Source organism: Pipra filicauda, unplaced genomic scaffold, assembly GCF_003945595.2.
Source record: "Pipra filicauda isolate LSUMZ 115617 unplaced genomic scaffold, ASM394559v2 scaffold5_size6683894_pilon, whole genome shotgun sequence".
NCBI classification, from domain to species: domain Eukaryota; kingdom Metazoa; phylum Chordata; class Aves; order Passeriformes; family Pipridae; genus Pipra; species Pipra filicauda.
The window spans coordinates 2,032,023-2,051,751 of NW_024104754.1; the positions used below are offsets into that span (position 1 = coordinate 2,032,023).

Below are 19,729 nucleotides of genomic sequence, written 5' to 3' on the forward strand. Positions count from 1 at the left end.
CCAGAACAGTGTCTAAGGAAGGATTGTTAGAGTAGGCTTTTTGTAGGAGAAATAAGTCCTTTGTGGGCCTGTTCTTGATGAGAGATTTGTTGGAGAAAAAATTTCAGCTTCAAAGTGGAGTATCTGTCAAAGGAGAGAGGAGAGGGGGAATGCATGTTTGCACAGAGCCTGGAACAGTTCAGTAGGTATTTGCTTGGGCCAGAAGGGATCTTGCTTTGATCAGAGATACCAAGATGCCTTTAAATTCAGGCAAACAGTGGTGCAGGACTGGTGTAAAACTAGAAGACATCTTGAAAACCACTTGTATTTACTGTTTGGGGGGTTTCTGGTCATTTTAGAAACAATACTTTTCCCACCCTTATCAACAATTCCTAGTAAGGCAAAAAAAATACCCCACTTGACTCCCTGATAGAAATATGGTGTTTGCAAAATTGCCAGACACCTACTTTACTTTTATCAGCCACTGTCAGTGAATACTGCAACAATAATAGCAGGAATAACAATACAGGTACTGCTTTTCAGGGCCAATCATTGCAGAACTGTTACTGCTATACAGCTTTCCCCACCCTATTTTTTTTTTTAAAAAGCAGTGCTGTGATGTAGCTTTTCATCCATCTTCAAGTGTTTGCACGTCAAACCTCTAGCAACGTGATGAAAACACTTTCTGATTCTGTTGCCTTCCTCTTCTCTAATATTCCTTCTACAGATCTCTTTAAATTATTTTGCTTTCCCTGCAGATTGCTGGTTGGAGCTCCTCGGGAAAAGGCCTTTCCAGCCCAACAAGCCAACAGAACAGGAGGACTGTACAGCTGTGACATTGCATTTCCAAATAAAAATTGCATACGTATCAAATTTGATGAGGAGAGTAAGTTTTTCAGTGCTTTTGTTTTTAATTTAAAGAGTTGTCTGATTTTTCTTGTTTAATGTCCTTTCCAGAGGCAGTGTATCAGACAGTTGCTTCTGGGAATTTATACGTAACTCCTTTTTGCATCAGAATAAGTTGTAGCTTAATTGCTAAGATAGTATGAGATGCTTAAATATTGGTAGATTCTTACTCTTTTGTAAATTGATGTAACATGAAGTAGTAGGCTAGAAGTGTTTATTAAAATGGATATTGTTAGTGATAAAATGTACAGACAGTGCCATCTGCAGACTGTCTGGTGTTCTGTGTGAAGTGCTTCTCCTGACAGACTTCAGAGAAAAAGAAAAGTAAAAAGAAAATGCAGTTAACTCTTAATATTTTAAGTTGTTTTATGATACTCTGCAGCTGACCCGAAGATGGAGAGTAAAGAGGACCAGTGGATGGGTGTAACTGTCCAAAGTCAGGGGCCAGGAGGAAATGTGGTGGTAAGTGTAAAGGACTAACTTATAAAAACATTTGAGGTCTACAGTAAATGTTCTAAGTGGTCTGTGTTTCTATGCAGCTTGCTGAAAGGTAACTTGCCTAAGTTTATTCCTGTGATTCCTTGTAGGTAAAGACAGAAATGTCTCCTTAGCAAAGTAAGGCACTTGAGATTGTAAGAGCTTTAAATTAGCCTCTCTTATAAAGAGATTTAGCCTCTTTTTATAACCTTCGTAACAATCTAGGATGGACAGTTTTCAAGGGTGCCAGTTATTTTTTGTCATATACACGTTGTTTCTTTTAAATATCGCAGAAATAGGGAAGAGTAGTGTAGGTCATAAAAGTAGCAGGTTGTCATCAGTTTGTTTTCCAGGATGATCAGGCTCACTTTACCTTTCATCAGGGACTTTGTCTGAGTTGCATCTGTGAATTAATGTGGTCATTACACTGCAGTAAGACAACCAACTATTCTTTATTTTATACAGTACAGAGATACTCTTTATTTTATGCTAAACACAGAGAAAAAGCTTTTGGGAATTATCAGAGAATGTTATTTTTTAAAGTCTTTCTCAGTTAAATAAACCTCTCATGGTGCTGCAGGATACCAGCTACATCATAAAATAGGTCTGCAGTGAAGCTTCCCCATCTAATTATATTTTTGCAGGTTAATGTCACTGGGTCCAAAACTGGAAGCAGGTGACTTCAGCATGTGAATCTGGTTATTTAAGGGTATTTAAGGATATAGAAGCAGTAATAACTAGGTTCTGTCTGTCTCAGAACCCAAGGGGGAGAAAAGCAGATGTAAGCAGTCCTGTTCATTAACTGATTGTTCATCAACTAATGCTGTCTTGTCTTTTCTGAGAAGGAACTTTTCTTTGTGAATGGTAAATGGGAAATGCACTTATTAGATGAGATGTGGGCAACCTGCAGGTCACTGTGCAGCAGGACAGTACTGCAGTGCTCTAAGTGTGGAGCAGCTGGGTGTTTGCCTAATATTTAGGCCTTGATAGGAACCATAGAAAAGGTTTGTCAGCTGAGAAACCTGACTTGCTTGTGCTCTTCACACACCTGCTACATCTGGCTCTGCAAGGAATACTGCTGGCAAAGGGCTTTGATTGTTCACATTTTTTTTTTATAGTGGTTTGGCAATTACACTGCTTAACCCAGTGGTTATTCATCCTTTGTGTTAAGTATTTGATTAGAATTCTGTTCCCGGGGGAACAGTCTAAAAGGATAAGGAACGGGATGTGCTTAGTGCTGCAGCTCTGTCCCAGTGACAGTTACCCTATAAGTGGAACATCCAACATAGGAAGTAGGAACAGCTTCCCTTCCCTTCATTGGTAAAGCTTTCAGCCTCTGCTTAGTGGCACTTTTCTGGAAGGGGAGAGTTCTGAATGGTCTCAGGTAGATGGTAGTTGAACCAGCTTCTCATGTCCCGAACAAGCGTGTAAGTCATTTAACTCTGAGAGATGTTGGGAAACACAGACACTTCTTTCTTTGTGTGAGAGAGAGTGGTTCTCTCCTCACTTCTTGAGAGGGTTTAGGTATCAGGAATGGCTTTAGGGATTTAACCATGTGGCCTTCCTTGACCATGAAGCTGGCTGCTTTGACTTTGTAGCTGCCCAGCCTTTCCCGTACGTTGCCCCCAGGAAACATTGGACTCTGCATTGCAACAGAGACACGTCTACAAGGTGCCTTACAGCATTGTCGGCATGAAGGATTGCTGAAGGAGACCAGCCTTCTTGGATGACTTGCATACAACATACAGAAAACATCACCTATTATTTCTTCTGTCTTGCAGACCTGTGCACATCGCTATGAGAAAAGGCAATATGTAAACACAGTGCAGGAAACCCGGGATATCATTGGAAGGTGCTATGTGCTGAGCCAGGACCTCACTATTAAGGATGATATGGATAATGGAGTTTGGAGTTTTTGTGACGGTCGTTTAAGAGGCCATGAGAAGTTTGGTTCCTGTCAGCAAGGTGTTGCTGCTACTTTTACTAGAGACTATCATTATATTGTGTTTGGTGCCCCAGGCACTTACAATTGGAAAGGTATGACTTGGCTTCCTTCCTGCCTACCCTTCCCATTTCCTCTGAGGCTGCTCTCAAGGGTTGCATCCAAAGTTTTACATTTTTTTTTTTTGTTTTTTTTGGGATGGGGGAGGGGATAATAGGGATGTAATGATTTAACCCTCTTTTCACAAAACGCTATGCCTCTGTATCAAAATTATTTACTGCAGTTTCTTTAAATATCCTTGAAGTATATGAATAGATAATGGAACTTTGCACATTTGTACACCAATTTTTTCCCTTGTAAGTCTAATCTTATGGTGAGATTGAGGGCTTACTTTGACAAATTTTTAAAGATTATTTGACCAGCCTTTTTCTGCGTTTGAGCAAATGTTAGATAGCTACACTGAAATCTTTATCCTGCAGTGTTCTCCACTTTATTCTTTGTGAAGTCTGTGAACAGTAGTACTTTCCAAATTAAATACTGGAGAGTTGCAGGAAGATAACTGAACAGAGCAATTCGACATATATTCATACCTAAATCCATGCATATCCATGTAAAATTTCATGGATAATCTGTCTAAGAACCAAGTACTGTGTATCATCCAGGAGATATTCCAAAACTGAGGGGAAAAAACCATAAGATATTCTCTGTTAGTTTGTGTTGAGAAGCATCTAAATGGCCAGCTCAGTCTCTTGAAGTGATTTTTCCCATCACACTTCATTACACCAACAGCTGTGAATTCTTCCCTCTTGAGAACATCTGATCCTCCAACCACTATGTTTTTCCACCTCGCACACCTGTGCCTGCCACCTGAACCATGCAAAATCGTTGAGTTAAGCTCTGGCACAAGGTGTACTTTAGTGAAAACTTAATCTTCCACTTGTCTGTCAACAAAATCTGACCAAGCTGAAACAGTATATTGAGTTCAGACACCATTTTACTTCAATTGCAGAGAAGTGCTAGGACAGTCCTAAGACTACTCTTCTGTATAATGGAAAAACATGTTTGTGCTTGCCAAAACATTAAATACGCCTGTTGATAAAAGGGAAGCACACATTTTATTGAACAATAGCTCTTTCCCCTTAAATACTGTTTCTAAATATACCACTGGTGTTTGTCATAGCTGAACAGTAGTTTTATTTTTTTTTAAATTCCTGTGTACTTATCTCCCTTTTAAGGGAAGCTTTATGAGGCTAAGAAATGATGAGGGTAGTTTCTGACCAGATTGGTTTCATGTGTGTTTGAGAATTTTCTTAGTATCCCATGTTTTCCAGATCATTGTATGGCCTCTGTAGAGCAGCATGAGCTTCTGCCACACAGATAGAACAGAGAGAGAATGCTGTTCTCTCAGTGCACTATTCTGTGTTTGTCCCATTTTAACAGCACTCACTATCTCATTCAACATAATTGATATAAGTTGGGAACCATTTATCTGTTATTTTTCTCACCATTCATTTGCTTTTATTTTATCATTTCATTTTTTCAGGGGTGGTTCGTGCAGAGCAAAAGAATCAGACATTTTATGATCTGGGTATCTTTGATGATGGGCCTTATGAAGTTGGTGATGAGAGCCGCCAAGATAAGAATCTAGTTCCTGTTCCAGCTAACAGTTACTTAGGTAGGATTAAATACATATGGTAAATCTCTTTAGGCCTCTTAAACATTTATGATCCCAGTCTGGTATGATGATACGAAATGGGAGCAGAAGATCTTTCATTGTGGCCCTGTAACATGTTCACCATTTTGGATAATTCACATTTATGGGCCAGTTTTAAGTGTAAAATGATACTGCTGAGGTACCTGGAAGAGCTACCATTGTAATGTGAGATTCAAGAGCTGTGATGAGGACCTACAGAATCTCAGGGAGTGATTATAATCACTGTGATGGTTCAGTGCAGTGTGTAGATCTGTAGTCCTTAGTCACAGGGTCTCTGCTATGTGCTGTCAGAAGGCTTATCAAAATTTGAGTTTCTGGATGTAATTGTTAAGACTGCAGATTTTCTCTCCTTGTAGACGAGTGCAATTCTTTTGTTCTTCAAGTTTTTAAAACTCCAGTGGCCTTCTTACAGACCTTTAAAATATCGTCATATAAGTAGTGTTTATATTTTGTGTGTGTGTTGCAGGAGGTGTCTTGTCTTTTGTGCACTTATGAAAGCAGAAATATGTCTTTAGGCCACTGGATCTTTCTGTACACCAGTGAGATACATTGGTGCAAAGAAAAGGCTATGCTGCAATTTTGAAAAGGCTTTCAGTGTAAAGAATCTTTCTGCACTGGTGCAGATTTCTGTGTGTTGATCCACTGCTTTTGGCGTATGCAGCAAATACAGTTTTGGTAACTTGAGACTGGAATTTCTGTGTGAGTGGTGGAAAGCTGAACAGATGGGAAGGGCATTGCTAATCTAAAAAGTAAAAGCAAGTCAAGAAGAGAGCAAACTTAGAACTACACATCTGTTAGTAGAAATAGAGTATAAACTTCTGTTAAATATCAGGAGTAATTATTGGGTGTAAAGAATAGCAATTAAAAACCCCCATCCTAAGAGCTTAAGTTAGACAAGCTGATAGCATCTTCTGGTGAAATAAGAATTGGTAAGGTGAGAAGTGCTGTGGAGGTAGGTGCCTTTTGCTGCAAACAGTCAATTCTGACTTTTTGCAGTTTCATAACAAATACATTTATCTCCTAAATGTAAATGCTGCCTTTGATTTGTCATAATCAAAACCACTTCCAGGCAAGCCAGCTCTTCACTGGCATTTCTGTTCCCTCTGTTCAGACAGTAAGTGAACATGGTTAGAGGTGTTTTGCTTAACTGCTGTTTTTTTCTCTTCAATCTTTCACTCGTGTTTACAGGTCTTCTATTTTTGACAGCGGTATCTGATACCCATCCAGATCAGTTTGTGTACAAAACATTGCCTCCCAGCACACAGGTGGACAAATCAGTGGATGTAATGATGAATAGCTACTTAGGTTTGTGACCACATCAAGTGGCAGCATCTGGTCAGATACAATCTCCAGACCTTTGACACGATCCTCTCCCCTCTATCCCCTCTCATCTCAAATACATTGTAAGCAAAGCATGTAAAACTAGGGATTCAGATGAAGAGGAGATGGCAAAGTAACCAGGCTTCAGAGAAATACTGATCTGTCATGCATTTCTCCAGACCCTCTCATCCCTCCCCCAGCTGGGACCCCCTCAGTTTTTCTGGAACTGTCTCATTGTGAATTGCTGTAATTGAGAGTTCTCATAGTAGTGGTGAAGTGTTTCAGAAGGGAGACTCCCATCTGCTGGCTGGTATCATCCTACCTTGCAACATGTGCAGTTTTCAACTTTGGCCTTTGTTGGATATGTTGCTATATGCAGTATAGTCATTTAACTTGGTTTTTCATATTCTAAAATGTATTGATTTTTATAAAGAATAGGTAAGACTAAATTAATTTCAACATGTCCTTTAGGGCTGCACTAAATTAATATTGCCCATTTCACCATTACTGTGTAAGCTGATTCTCAAATACTGTATACATCATTCATGTGGAATACTTTGCTTGTGCAATACATTTTGCATGTTTGCAACAGAATGATATTGACTTGTACTTATAATTTTGCCAGAGGTGAAATACTTGAGCTATATTCAAGTGGTAAGGTGGTGTCATTTCTAAGCTGGTATGTTTAAAAATGATCTTGTATTTGGTGTCCATGAAAAACAGATCCAAGTGAGCAATGCAATTATACATTTTGTGGGAGAAATACTTGAATGTAACGTGTGGAGGAGTGTCAGTTTATAAACTTGCATCCACAAGTCCAAATAGAAATGGAGAATTCCCAGCCATATCCCATATCTTACTGTATTTTAGATAAAACTTGTATTCCATGTACCACTTTAATATAGCAGGGGAAATCTTTATTTTTTGTATTAAAATGCAAGCTGTTATTTAGTTTGTTTATATTTTATTTCTTTCTTTGGTAAAGGTTTCTCTTTGGACTCTGGTAAAGGAATTGTCTCCCAAGATGAGATGACTTTTGTGTCTGGTGCCCCAAGAGCCAACCACAGCGGAGCAGTTGTTTTACTGAAAAAAGAGAAAAATCAGAGAGCACTTTCACTGGAGCACATGTTTGAAGGAGAAGGGCTGGCCTCTTCTTTTGGCTATGATGTTGCTGTTGTGGACCTCAACAGGGATGGGTATGGCTGTGGTTAACTCCTGCTGCCTGTACAAAGGATAACAATCTTGCTTATTTCTGCTTTGGTTTTCACATTGTAAGTATAAGGAATGCCACCTTCCACGTTTTGCTGGAGGAAATGGCAAGCATCTTGAAGAACCAGTCAGGACACAGTCTATGTTTCTAATTATAGAAAAGAGTTTTATTTAAACAATTAGTGTAAACAATGAAAGAAGGAACCAGTCTTATACGCAAAGAAGACCCTAGATAGAAGATCCTTGTATGCCACCAAAGGAATGAACCAGCTTGTGGTGTCAACTGGGGCTGTTGCTCAACCAGTTTAATGCATGTTTTGGTCTTTGTTCAGCAGCTCTTTGGGCAGCTGATCTTTAGCCCACAATCTGACCAGTTACTTTTCACAGTTCTTCTGCAAAAGCACTGCTTTTTTTTTTTTTTTTCTTTTAATTCTAAGATGGCAAGACATTGTTGTGGGAGCCCCGCAGTACTTCGACAGAAGCGGAGACATCGGTGGTGCTGTGTATGTCTACATCAACCGCCAAGGCAAGTGGGAGGGAGTGAAACCTGTTCGCTTGAACGGAACCGCCGACTCCATGTTTGGGCTTGCAGTTGAAAACGTTGGGGATGTTAATCAGGATGGGTATCCAGGTAAGTGCAAGACATTGACAACAAAAACGTACGTGACCGTTTTGCTGATGCCAGACTTGAAACATCTTACCCTTACTGTGATTGCACACGGCAGAAAGAGCAAGAATGATTTTAGATGTTGCAACTTACTTTCAACAGATATCGCAGTCGGGGCTCCTTATGATGGTTTTGGCAAAGTATACATTTATCATGGATCCAAGAATGGAATAAATACAAAACCAGCACAGGTAATGAAATAACCTTTAATATAAGTAGTAGTCTTGAACAAAATTAAAGAAATGATTGGGCTATCCATCTTCTCCCTTTCCATTACTATTAGTGGGGTGGTGGATATGCAGCAAAGTCACAAGACCCTTCAAAGATTGCACTGCTGACCAGGATTAGGAATTCTTGATATTAATACATATTTTTATTTCCGGGGCCGTCCTTTAGCACTAATAGTATGTAGAGAAGGAAAAAGGCATGTAGATGTATAGTTTTGGATTTTTAAAGGTAAATCTGGTGATTTGAAAATAATTAGTTTCTTGGGTTTCTCTTTTACTACGACACTTTCTTCTTAAATAAAAAATGTTCATGCCTTTTTAGTTTTCAGGACCACTGTGTCCAGTTTGCAAGGTGAGAATGGAACTTGATTGTACTCCCTAGAATACTGCTAGAATACTTTCTAGAATACTTTTTCAGTTTCAAGTGCCTATAGTGCACAAATACTGTAAGTAAAGATAAACTAAGCAACATCTCTATGCATACGAGTAAGTTCTGGTACTCACTGCTATAAAGTAACTTCTTGGAAGAAAAGCAAATCATCTTGGCACTTCAGTGTCATTTACCCGAACTGAACACAGAGATCCTATTTCACAGGTTCTATTTCATTGTTTCTCTTCCCTTTCTTTTTTTTCTGGCCATAAGACAGTTATATTCAGTTATTTCACTTTTATAACTTTTAAATGTCTGAATTTCCTCAATCTGTTTGCTCTTTAGATTCTTGATGGTGAAAAAACAAACACCAATTTCTTTGGTTACTCTATTGCTGGAAACATGGACCTGGATAAAAATTCCTACCCTGATATTGCTGTTGGTTCCCTTTCAGATTCTGTAAATGTGTACAGGTATTATATACAGAACCTTAACTAATTACACCGAGGTTTTGATTTTAGTTTTTTAAAAACAATTTGCTTAGTAGTAACAACAAGCTGTTGGGCCTGGAGTGTATTTTTCTTACTAGAAGGTAGAAATTCAGGGTCGAGGGGGAGGCAGAAATTCCATAAATTGGTTTATTATTTTATCCCTCTCTTTTCCTTGAGAAACTGCCTTGCAATCAGTTCAGGGTAAGAGGGTGAATGTGGACAGTTCCTGTGAAATGCTGGTGTGTGCAGTATACCTGTACCTTAGCTTTGCCCCATGGTAGCTTGCATGCCTGTCCTTTAATGGAATTTAAGGGTGAGAAGTAATTCCTTTTCCTTAAGGAGAAGTTAACAGATATGTTTGCTAGCGCTTTTGTTTGCTGCTGTTATATAATCTAACTGTGCTTTACTGAAGATGGAACAAAGCAAAACAGAACCAACACCCACTTCCATAGCCAAGGATCCAAACCAGTGAGGCTGAAGCCTTGTGGAGGTTATACTGGGGTCCATGAAACAGCAGTGAGGAAGCCCTGCAGATAAGATCCTTTGGGATTTCTGTAGCACATGCCTAAATTAGGGATGAAGTCAGTCTTTTGCAGACCTCTGCTTTTTTCCAGTTTAACATACTGTTAAGCTGAATCACTAGTAATGGGCAGGAAGAGGACTCTCTGTCTCATTATCAGAATGCTGCATCAAGTTCAGGTGGTTGCTGTCAGGTCCCAATGGAGGAGGAGCAGAAACTTCAGAACTGGTTATCTGGATTTTGGGAATGAAAACAACTTTTCAGGCAGAAAATCCCATCTCTAAAATGTATAATATCTGTGTACATAATTGTAATGTTCTTGAATATACTGGAACAGCACCCAGGAAAAGCAACTCACATGAACAGAGTAGGTGGAAGAGGAGTTGATTAGATTATTAAGTGTTCTGCTTACTCAAAAGGAGCTTTAATCTTTTGCTGATAAGGGCAGGATAGAAACTTTTACCAAGGTGAGAATAAAAGCCTCTAAGGTGACAAACAGTGAAAGGGGTAGCCCAGTTAAATGGAGGAGGTGGCTAACTGCCTACTTTAAACAGGCCCTAGGTGCTTTGATGAGAACAGGATCAGATCATTCATTTGGTCATGTGAAATGTCTTCTCTTGTCCCTTCCGAAAAGGAAAGTTGTGAGGCTGAATTATGGTAACAGCCTCCATGCAGAGGAATTAGGCAATGAAAACATTTCCCACAGCCACCCAGGCTCCACATTAAAGCTGTTGTGAACATTAATCTGAATGAACTTTAGTACCTACAGTTGTTCACAGTGGCTGAATTACTGTTGGGGTAGAAACCACCACTGAAATTTCTGTTTTTCATAAGTGTATAAAATGACAACCACAACATCACCACATTAGGTAGGCTGCTTCCCTGTCAGGCATTCAGTACAATGGTAGTTGTTCTTTGTTACTTGCTTTGCTTAAATAGTTTTCTTTTGTTTCTAATCAGTATCAAAGCCAAAATCTTTTTCTTGGGGTGTCTGTTGCAAATCAGTGCAGGTGTGGAGGGCATCTGGGATTCACATGAATTATTTCATTAATCTTAACAGAAACTTCTTTTTTTTATGCTTTCTTTTCATTCCCCATTTTCCCTCAAATGAAGATCTCGGCCTGTGATTAGCATTAGAAGAAACATTACAGTACAGCCTGACAGAATTGATCTAAAGAAAAAGAATCCTGAGGACCACAGTGAGATATGGTAAATAAAAAAAAATATTCTATCAGAAGCCTTGGTGTATTGAGTTTTCTGTAGCCAAAATTCATTCAGTGGCAATGTTAAAGTGAAGAGGTATGACAATTGTGCAGGTTAAGCAAATGTATCTGCATTTTGACTTCCTGAATTTCTTACAACTATTGTGCTAAAGACAAGGTGTGGAATATGTTCTGTTCATAATGTCTGCTTTTGAAAATTACTTTTAACACAAATATCTGGGCTTGAACAGCTTTCTCTTGAGTAGAGACATAAGAGCAAATGCCAGAAAATTTTTCTAATTGCTTATTAACCATTTTTTCTTGCTTTGTAATCCAGTCTAGTAAGCAGCAAATACCAGTCATAAGACTGATAAGATCAGTGAATGCACTATTAAAACTTTTCAGTCTGTTGGACCATGCCTTAGTAAAGTTAATATGAGTTTCTCCATACTTTTTACAGGATGGATGTGAAAGCATGTTTTAAATATACTGCAAACCCCAGAGATTTAAATCCAAGAATAAGTAAGTTTTGAAGATAAAGATTTTTGATTTGTTTGTCACATGATTTGTTTTCTTTTTTTCTTTAGAGCTTATCATGGAACAGTAGTACTCAAATTGTAGCGACTCAGATGGGGACTGTCAAATTTAAAATGTGACTCATTACTAAGGTCAGATGTTGCACTATCTGTAGTTGGTCATGCTGGTGTGTTAAGCTGTTCTGTGGATGACAGAAACTTTCTAACTGCTAGTGAGTAAATGGCTGCCATACAGACCCAGACCATTTTGCCTCTCTAGGTTACTGCTGCTTTAGACAATAGTTTAAAAAGCCCATTTTATATATTGTTAGTAAGCATTATTTCTTATTGTAGGGTTACCCTATAAAACTGTGTCCTGTATTCATGAAAATGGTTTTGTGGAGATCAGTAACTGAAATAAAAAAATTTACGTTAATAGAAGACTGGAAGACTGTGCCACAATTATAGTAAAAAATGTAAAGCACTTGTTACAATGGTGCTGTTACTACCTCTTGGAGAACCATGTAGGATTTTGAGAGGAAATTAGAAGAATTTTAAGCCCAAAGCTCATTTTCCTCCTGTGTTGAGTTTCTCCATTACTTGTAAAATCTGAAGGATGTGCCTGAATGAGGTCCTGGTCCATCAACAGGTCAAGTGCTACCAGCTCTCAGAGGCTGCTCCCTGTGTCCATCTGTGAGTGGCCTGGCACACTCAGTGCTGTTCCCATCCGTGCAACATTGAATTGGCTTAGTAAAGAGAATGATTAAAACACGCACCGAGTTCAGGTCTATCAAAACATGCCTTGGCACACAGCTAGAAAGCTCTAGTTACACTTGTGTTTTCAGTGTTAAAATTAACAGTGTACTCTGACCTCAGAATCCTGCTGGCTCTCAGGTACCATTTGGGACACAACAGGAATCCCAGACAGCCAAGTTGGGATATTTACATTGTGGTACCTCAGCCCTCTGCTGGCTCTGCAGCAGCAATTACAGCTCCCCCGTAAAGGAACGGTGTACTTTGGGAATAACAGGATTTGATTTAGAAGTTTGCTACAGGTCATGCATGGGGTACCTGACCCCCTTGACTGTGGTGGGACAAAACTGATAGAAAGTTTTGTAAATAACTGAAAACAGTTTGTGAAGCCCAGGACTGGCTGAAACAATCTTCCAGAATAATGCTCTAAGATCATACCTGGAGAAGTTAAAGTTCATTTTAATAAGGCAATGATTCTTTTTTTGTGGTGACTTATTTTATTTTTTCACACAGAGATCAACTATACGTTTGAAGTGGAAAACGAGAGGCGGCAGCTGGGCCTGCCGTCCAGGGTACGGTTCAGTGACCACTCGTCTGATCAGTTTACTGCAAGTACAACCCTGAGGGGACAGAACTCATGGGAGTGTGTGACTACAAAGCTTGTACTACAGGTAAGGAAGAGTATTTTATTTCTTTTTCATTTAGACCCATTTAAACCAAAAAAGTGCTTTTTTCTTTTTCAGCCTCATGGAAGGAATCTTTGTATATAATTTAAAAGCCACATGCAATATAAAGCTTCAAAAATAGAACCCCCCCATAGTTTAGTACTTTACTATTCCCTGCACACATGCTGCTTCCTCCTGTTGCTTTTCTTGCAAAGTATGTATAAAAGTTGTAGCCACTGCAGCATGCTCTGGAGGTCAATAGAGCTGAACTGATTTCGAACAATAGAGAGGAACTAAATGCCAGAAATGGAGAGCTGTTTCCAACAGAAGTAATTGTTACAGAATTTAATGGTGTGACTGTCTAGGAAAAGAATTTTAACCCATGGTTTTTGGAGTGAATGAATGGGCAGGGCAAGAAGGCTTGGTGTGTGCTCTCTTGACTTGGCTGCTACACTGCCCGTTAACGGTGGCGTTGCTCCAGGAGCTGAACAAACTCCTTCTCTGTGGCTCAGCAGGAATGAGTCCTCCTCCAGGGTTTCTTTTGACCACAGCAGATTAAAGAGCTTGAATTTACGCAATAGAATCATAGAATGGTTTGGGTTGAAAGGGACCCTTAAAGATCATCCAGTTCCAACCCCCCTGCCATGGACAGGGACACCTTCCATTAGACCAGGTTGCTCAGAGCTCAATCCAACCTATTCTAATTTTATTTTACTGCTGGAGTGTGAATTTTACCTGCCTGAATTACCATCTGTTGTTCCTAAGAATTCTTAATGGTGAGAGAAATCATCAGATTGGGAAGCCAGGAAAAAGAAAGACAGGCTGTGCACTTTGTGTTCTTGCATGTGTTTAGAAAATGCTGTTTAGAAAAAGCTTGTTTTTGTGTTGTTTTTCATCTCTGCATTGTATACTAACTATGCCATTTATTTTAATATTTTATTTAATATTTTAACAGGAAAAAATTAAAGATAAGCTACGTCCCATTCCAGTATCAGTCAGCGTTAAAATTGCTGGCCTGGAGTCTAGCTCACCGTCCACAAGAAAAGATAGTGCACTTCCAGATCTTATACCAATTCTAAATTCAAATGAATCTGAAACAAAGACCACAAAAGTAAGCCTTTGATATCACATATTCATATAAATCTGCACATCTATAAGTAACTGAATTTTAAAGACTGTAGAAAGCTAAATGATGACCAAAGGAAACAACTGGGGTGGCACTGGACTTGCAACTACTGGCTTATTTTATATTTTGTTCTGAACTTGTTAGCACATGTTATGAACTAGATCCTGCATTTATTTTGCAACAAAAGTGAAGATGGCATAGCTGCTAGGGTTTTTTTCCTCTCCTCAGCAAGTTTAGGAGGAAATGTACTTTTGATTAAAAATGGAAATCCATTGTCTCCTGCTGTGAATGCTTGTCTCACATAACAAAATAACATACAGTTTAATTCTTCCACTGGATGTTGTAACAGCCTTTGAGCAATGACTGCAGTAGTGATGTAAAAGGGAGAGAATATCTCAGTTAAAAGTTTGCATTTCCTCAGTGCTCACTGAAGAATCAGACTTAGGGATGTATTTCCTTATTAGAATTCTCACTTAGAATTATCCAACTCTGCTTTTTAGTTACATTTCAAGTTCTAAATTACCAAGATAAAGGGCTGTATATCTCACAAAGAAAAACTTGACAGGCAAGAAGTAAGAGTCAGGTGAAAATCTGACCTCTGTCCAGGAAAGTGTCTCTGAGTTCTGTGTAGATGCTTTATGCAGTGCACTTGAAAAATCTTGTTTTAAGCTACTATCGTATGTCAGGCAGTAAAATTGCTTTGGTTTTATTTAGGTGGAGTTCTTAAAAGAAGGATGTGGAGAAGACAATGAATGTCACAGCAATCTGAAACTTCAGTACCGGTTTTGCACTAGAGAAGGAAATGAAGACAGGTTCACTTCTTTACCGCTGTAAGCCTTGATTAATGCATTGCTAAAGTTCAAATTATTAACAAGTGCTTAAAAGAACTTTTAGGAGAGAGTTCTGGGAGAGAGAGAGCAGTTTTCTGTCTGGCAAACACAACCCAGTGTAATAGTACTGATCTGTCAGGAGGAGGAAAGAGGGGAGAGAGGATGAGCTTGAGAAGAAAAGTGGTACAGAGTCAAATGGATACAAAGTGGCCACAACTGTGCAGATGTGGACTAAAAGAAAAAAAAATTTGGCACCTGGAGAAATGAGATTCTAAACCAACCTTGCAGTAGTTTACTGTGTGACGCTGTTTTGTAGATGAAATTTTATTGTGAGTATGACAACTCAATATAGTATAGTCTAGTAGCCCAAGACAAGCGGTTACAGAGAAATAAACAGAGTAACCATTTCACTGTCACAAACATCCCCGCTGCATCCCTCCTCCCTGGAAGGCCAGTGAAATTAGAAAAGGGGTAAAACAAACAGAAGGAGGTGTGTTTACTCACTGTCAACAGTCAGTCACCTTTAGCAGTGAGGGCCACACCCTGACACAGAAGCCAAAATCGTGCACTTTACAAGAAAAAAGCAGATCAGTAGATTGATTTGGAGAAAATTCATCACTAGTGAAGGTGAATCAGATGAAAGTGCTGGTTCAGAAATACTATAAACTTGATTACTTGAGGGATTTATCAGTCTGTTCTGTCCTGTTAATGCTGGCCACTTTCAGAGATGAAATACTGGTCTGGGGGAAAAAAACTATGACTGTTCATGTGTTTATAGCCTTCCAGTAATTCTTGCTAATACAGGAAATTCTATTCAAGTAAACCATGAGAAGAAGCAAACTTTCATATGCATTTGTTTTCCTAATGCACACAACCCTGCATACTCTTGTTTCTGTAGGGAAAACAATGTGCCAGTGCTTGTTCTGAAAGATCAGAAAGATATTGCCCTGGAAATAACAGTGACAAACAACCCATCTAATCTAAAAAATCCACAAGAAGATGGTGAAGATGCATATGAAGCTAAACTAATTGCAACTTTTCCGGACAGTCTGACGTACTCTGCATTCAGGGAGATGAGGGGTTATCCTGTAAGTATTTTTAAGAGAAAATATGTTAAAAAATTTTAAATATTTTCAGGTAACTTTAATACTGATAAATGTATTCTGTTCAATCAGGAAAAACAGCTAACGTGCGGTGCTAACCAAAATGGTTCTCAAGCAGAGTGCGAACTTGGAAATCCTTTTAAGAGAAATTCCAATGTAAGTTGCAACTATTTTACTCAAGTTGTAAAATCTCATTTCTGACTGCGATTGTCCAAAGTTTCTGTGTGTTGTAACTGAAAATCTGATTTGGACCTGTCTTTTTAACTCCAGAACTTGATGGTGCATTTTTATAATATTGCATATATCAATATATTTTACAAAATGTTTATATATTTCACTATATTCATTCTTGTCTAGGTAACCTTTTATCTGATCTTAAGTACCACTAAAGTTAATGTTGATACAACAGATTTGGACATTAACCTGAAGCTGGAAACGTAAGTTTTCTTGGTGTTCATGCACATGCGCTATGTTTTTATATACAGTCATAAACATTTTGAATTCATTTGTTCCTTTCACAAAAGTAATTTAATAGTAAAGTGAAAACCATTACATTTGTAAAATAAACACCATTGTTTCCTTTTCATTGTAGAACAAGCACTCAAGTTAATTTGACTCCAATTACAGCCAGTGCTAAAGTGGTTATTGAATTGCTTTTATCGCTCACTGGGTAAGTGTTGATAGCATAACAAATGGGGGGTCTGGGGACAGTTCTGCTGCAGACTCATATAAATCTGACTGTTTTCCTTCTCCACCCCCACCTGAACAGAATTGCTAAGCCTTCTCAGGTATATTTTGGAGGTAACATCGTTGGTGAGAGTGCTATGAAATCTGAAGATAATATTGGAAGCCTCATAGAGTATGAATTCCGAGTGAGTATTTAGATAATGTCAACACCTGCTTTTAATCAAATGCACAGCTTATCATTTTATGTGTATGAATACTTGGAAAAGTTGATATATTTGAATTGGCTTTCTTTGTACCAAATTCCTGACTTTCTTTAGGCTTTGATATTTTATGGTCATATTTTGAGGAAGTGACCTGAGTGTCTGTACACATTTTTTTTTTTTGTGGAGCAGTTCATGCACGTTCAGTTGTAGGGCATAAACCCCCTGCAGGTAGGGAACAAAAGTTAGAGCAGAACCTGCCTGTGGCCTGCCCAGGCATTGGCTGGTGCCCACAGACAGTGAGTTATGGGCACGTGCTGCCTGCAGGGCTGAGCTGGCACATGGAGACACTGCAAGACCCCCTCTGAGTGTGTGGGTCTATTCCACTGGTTTCATCTTCTGCCAAATATAAATCAGGAAGACTAAGAGAAAAATTAAAGTCCATCTCCATCAGTCCTTTACTTCCTTCTGTACCTGCATGCATGTATTACAGTAGCAGGAGTTAGAATGTCTGATTTAGAACTTGCTATCATGAATAGTAACACTAGGCAAGAAAAAAAGAGGTTGGGAAACAACTTTCATACTTATCAGAGCAAGAGCTGGTTATCTCTGAGTGTCAGAGTTCCTCATAACTTGCAGTTTGCCTCAGTTATGTAACTGCATGATTTGTTAACTCTAAATTGGAGTTGTCATTTCACATGAGAAGAGATTTCTAAAAATCAACAACTAAAAGTTTATGTTAGGGAGTTTTAATCCTTACATTTTTAAGTCCTGTATTTACTTGCTATCCAAGTGTGCTGCTTTTAGTATATGCTTTGTCTTTGTAGTGCTTTGACTGCCTTTCATCTGATCTAAATTTCCTGCTAGCTGCATGCTTAAAGCTTGGCTGAGTCAATAATGTTTTCAAGAAAAAATTCCCTTTAAAAAGTATTTCACAGTTTAAAGAACGTTTGTTTTAACAGGTAACTAACTTGGGCAGACCACTGAAAACATTTGGCACTGCTTCCCTGGACATCCAGTGGCCTAAGGAAATTAATAATGGCAAATGGCTGCTTTATTTGATGAAAATAGACTCCAAAGGCTTGGAAAAAGTCTCCTGTCAACCTGAGAATGAAATCAACAGTCTGCATGTTGTGGTATGTTATGTTACCCTGTCTTCTGTTTGTGAATTGGTACAACATGAAAGCACTCCACAGCATGTGATAGTAGGGCATATCAGAGCTTGCTCCAGAAGGATTTATTTTTTTATCTAAAGAAGCTCACAAGTACAATACATAAACAATGTATCAAAGATTAAGCTTATTAGGAGGCTTCATAACAGCTAATGAGGCTAATGTGCTAGAGGGGAGATGCTGTGGTGGTGTGAATGTTTTTGCAATGGGCTCTCCTGGCATATGCTCTTACACAGATGAAACTGCTGATTGCTCTAACCAATTTCATCAGCATTATTGAAATCTCTTCAATAATAAAAAAAACCTGAGTTCTTACTCAGAAAACAGTAAATAACTGTAAACATCTCCCCAGCCTGGGAGAATTCTTTGTAATTTTTTTAAAGACAAAGGGCTTGCACTTAAATTTACTTATTTACAACAAATATAATAAAAAGAATTTCTCAAGCAATTTTTTATAGGCCTGAATTGTGCCTATCTAGCAAGATCTTTTTCCTAAAACCTAAGCCTTTTTTCTTTTTTTTCCATATAATTTTAAGATCATATGGGAGGAGTTTTATTTTCCACCATTAAAACTGCATGTACATAAATCCATTCTTGTCAGATCACTATATTAATTAATATAATTTTTACTGAGTGTAATCACTATACAGTTCAAAAAACCCTGCATCTGTTGGACTCAGCGCAACCTTATTCTTTTAGTGTAGTACCATTAATACCCTTTATCTAGAACAAAAATGGAGATAGCATTGAAGGCTTTATAAATCTAAACCTCCCCTTGCCTTATTAAAGAAAATAGTCAGTTGGCCTTTCTTTAGGTAATCTCAAATTTTAGTAGCTGTCCCGACTCTACTATTAGCAATAAATGCAGGTAAATAGGGATATATAATGATGTCACTTGTGCTGATTTTGGAAGAAAAAAACACTCACTGAGCTCTAGTTTCACTGGTTGTATGGGGTCAGAATTAAAAGATTCTTATGATAAACTAGTTTTTACTTTTTTTTTTTTTTTCCCCTTTTAGGAATCCCATGACTCAAGAAGGAAGCGTGAGGTTGCAGAGAAGCAGATCACGGACAGCCAAGCATTTCCTTTATTCGCAGAAAGAAAACACAAAATCTTGGTATGTAGTCTTGGGTCAGATATGTCCTCCTGCACTCTTAAGAGAGCTTTTCTGAGTTTGTCAGGGTGAAAGAATTTATCTCTGTCTTGTTTTTATCTTACATCCAAGTACCAATGCTTTTAAAATCTGACTATTTAGATTATCTACTGATGAGAGAGAACTAGGAAAGAATATTTGCATTGTTATCTACATTAAAATAAACAGGTAGTAGTATCTTCATGGTATTTTTCTGTTGCTGTTAGTACAAACGGATACTGGTTCTTGCACGTAAGTATGATGCATATAATCCAATTTTTAATCTTGGGGTGAGATTTAAACAGTCTGTGAGAACGTGATCTTATTTACATGTAGAAATTTGTAATTGCAGGACTGCAATGTAAATGCACGGTGTGTGGACATAAAATGTCCCTTGAAGGGTTTAGACAGCAAGGCATCTATTGTCCTGCGTTCCAGACTGTGGAACAGCACTTTCTTAGAGGTAAGTCTTCTTACCTGCAATTTTTGAAAGGTCAGGGTTCTTTCCTGTTCTGTGCCTG

General features: G+C 38.5%; 1 protein-coding gene across 4 annotated transcripts in view; it reads left to right on the forward strand.

Moving 5' to 3' along the window:
• ITGA6 (integrin subunit alpha 6) overlaps positions 1-19,729 on the forward strand; it is a 47,981-nt gene that overhangs the window by 22,442 nt on the left and 5,810 nt on the right. For 2 of the 4 annotated variants that reach the window (XM_039387992.1, XM_039387991.1), the window contains exons 2-23: positions 738-865; positions 1,268-1,347; positions 3,144-3,399; positions 4,848-4,979; positions 6,207-6,323; positions 7,324-7,534; positions 7,985-8,178; positions 8,317-8,405; positions 9,157-9,284; positions 10,936-11,031; positions 11,485-11,546; positions 12,806-12,963; positions 13,913-14,068; positions 14,798-14,913; positions 15,812-16,001; positions 16,089-16,172; positions 16,374-16,453; positions 16,609-16,686; positions 16,786-16,888; positions 17,866-18,039; positions 19,095-19,193; positions 19,561-19,671. In XM_039387992.1, the coding sequence (XP_039243926.1) occupies positions 738-865; positions 1,268-1,347; positions 3,144-3,399; positions 4,848-4,979; positions 6,207-6,323; positions 7,324-7,534; positions 7,985-8,178; positions 8,317-8,405; positions 9,157-9,284; positions 10,936-11,031; positions 11,485-11,546; positions 12,806-12,963; positions 13,913-14,068; positions 14,798-14,913; positions 15,812-16,001; positions 16,089-16,172; positions 16,374-16,453; positions 16,609-16,686; positions 16,786-16,888; positions 17,866-18,039; positions 19,095-19,193; positions 19,561-19,671 (2,842 nt within the window). The remainder of the gene's footprint in view (positions 1-737; positions 866-1,267; positions 1,348-3,143; positions 3,400-4,847; positions 4,980-6,206; positions 6,324-7,323; positions 7,535-7,984; positions 8,179-8,316; positions 8,406-9,156; positions 9,285-10,935; positions 11,032-11,484; positions 11,547-12,805; positions 12,964-13,912; positions 14,069-14,797; positions 14,914-15,811; positions 16,002-16,088; positions 16,173-16,373; positions 16,454-16,608; positions 16,687-16,785; positions 16,889-17,865; positions 18,040-19,094; positions 19,194-19,560; positions 19,672-19,729) is intronic. The other 2 variants (XM_027733615.2, XM_027733613.2) reach the window with 1 other exon arrangement.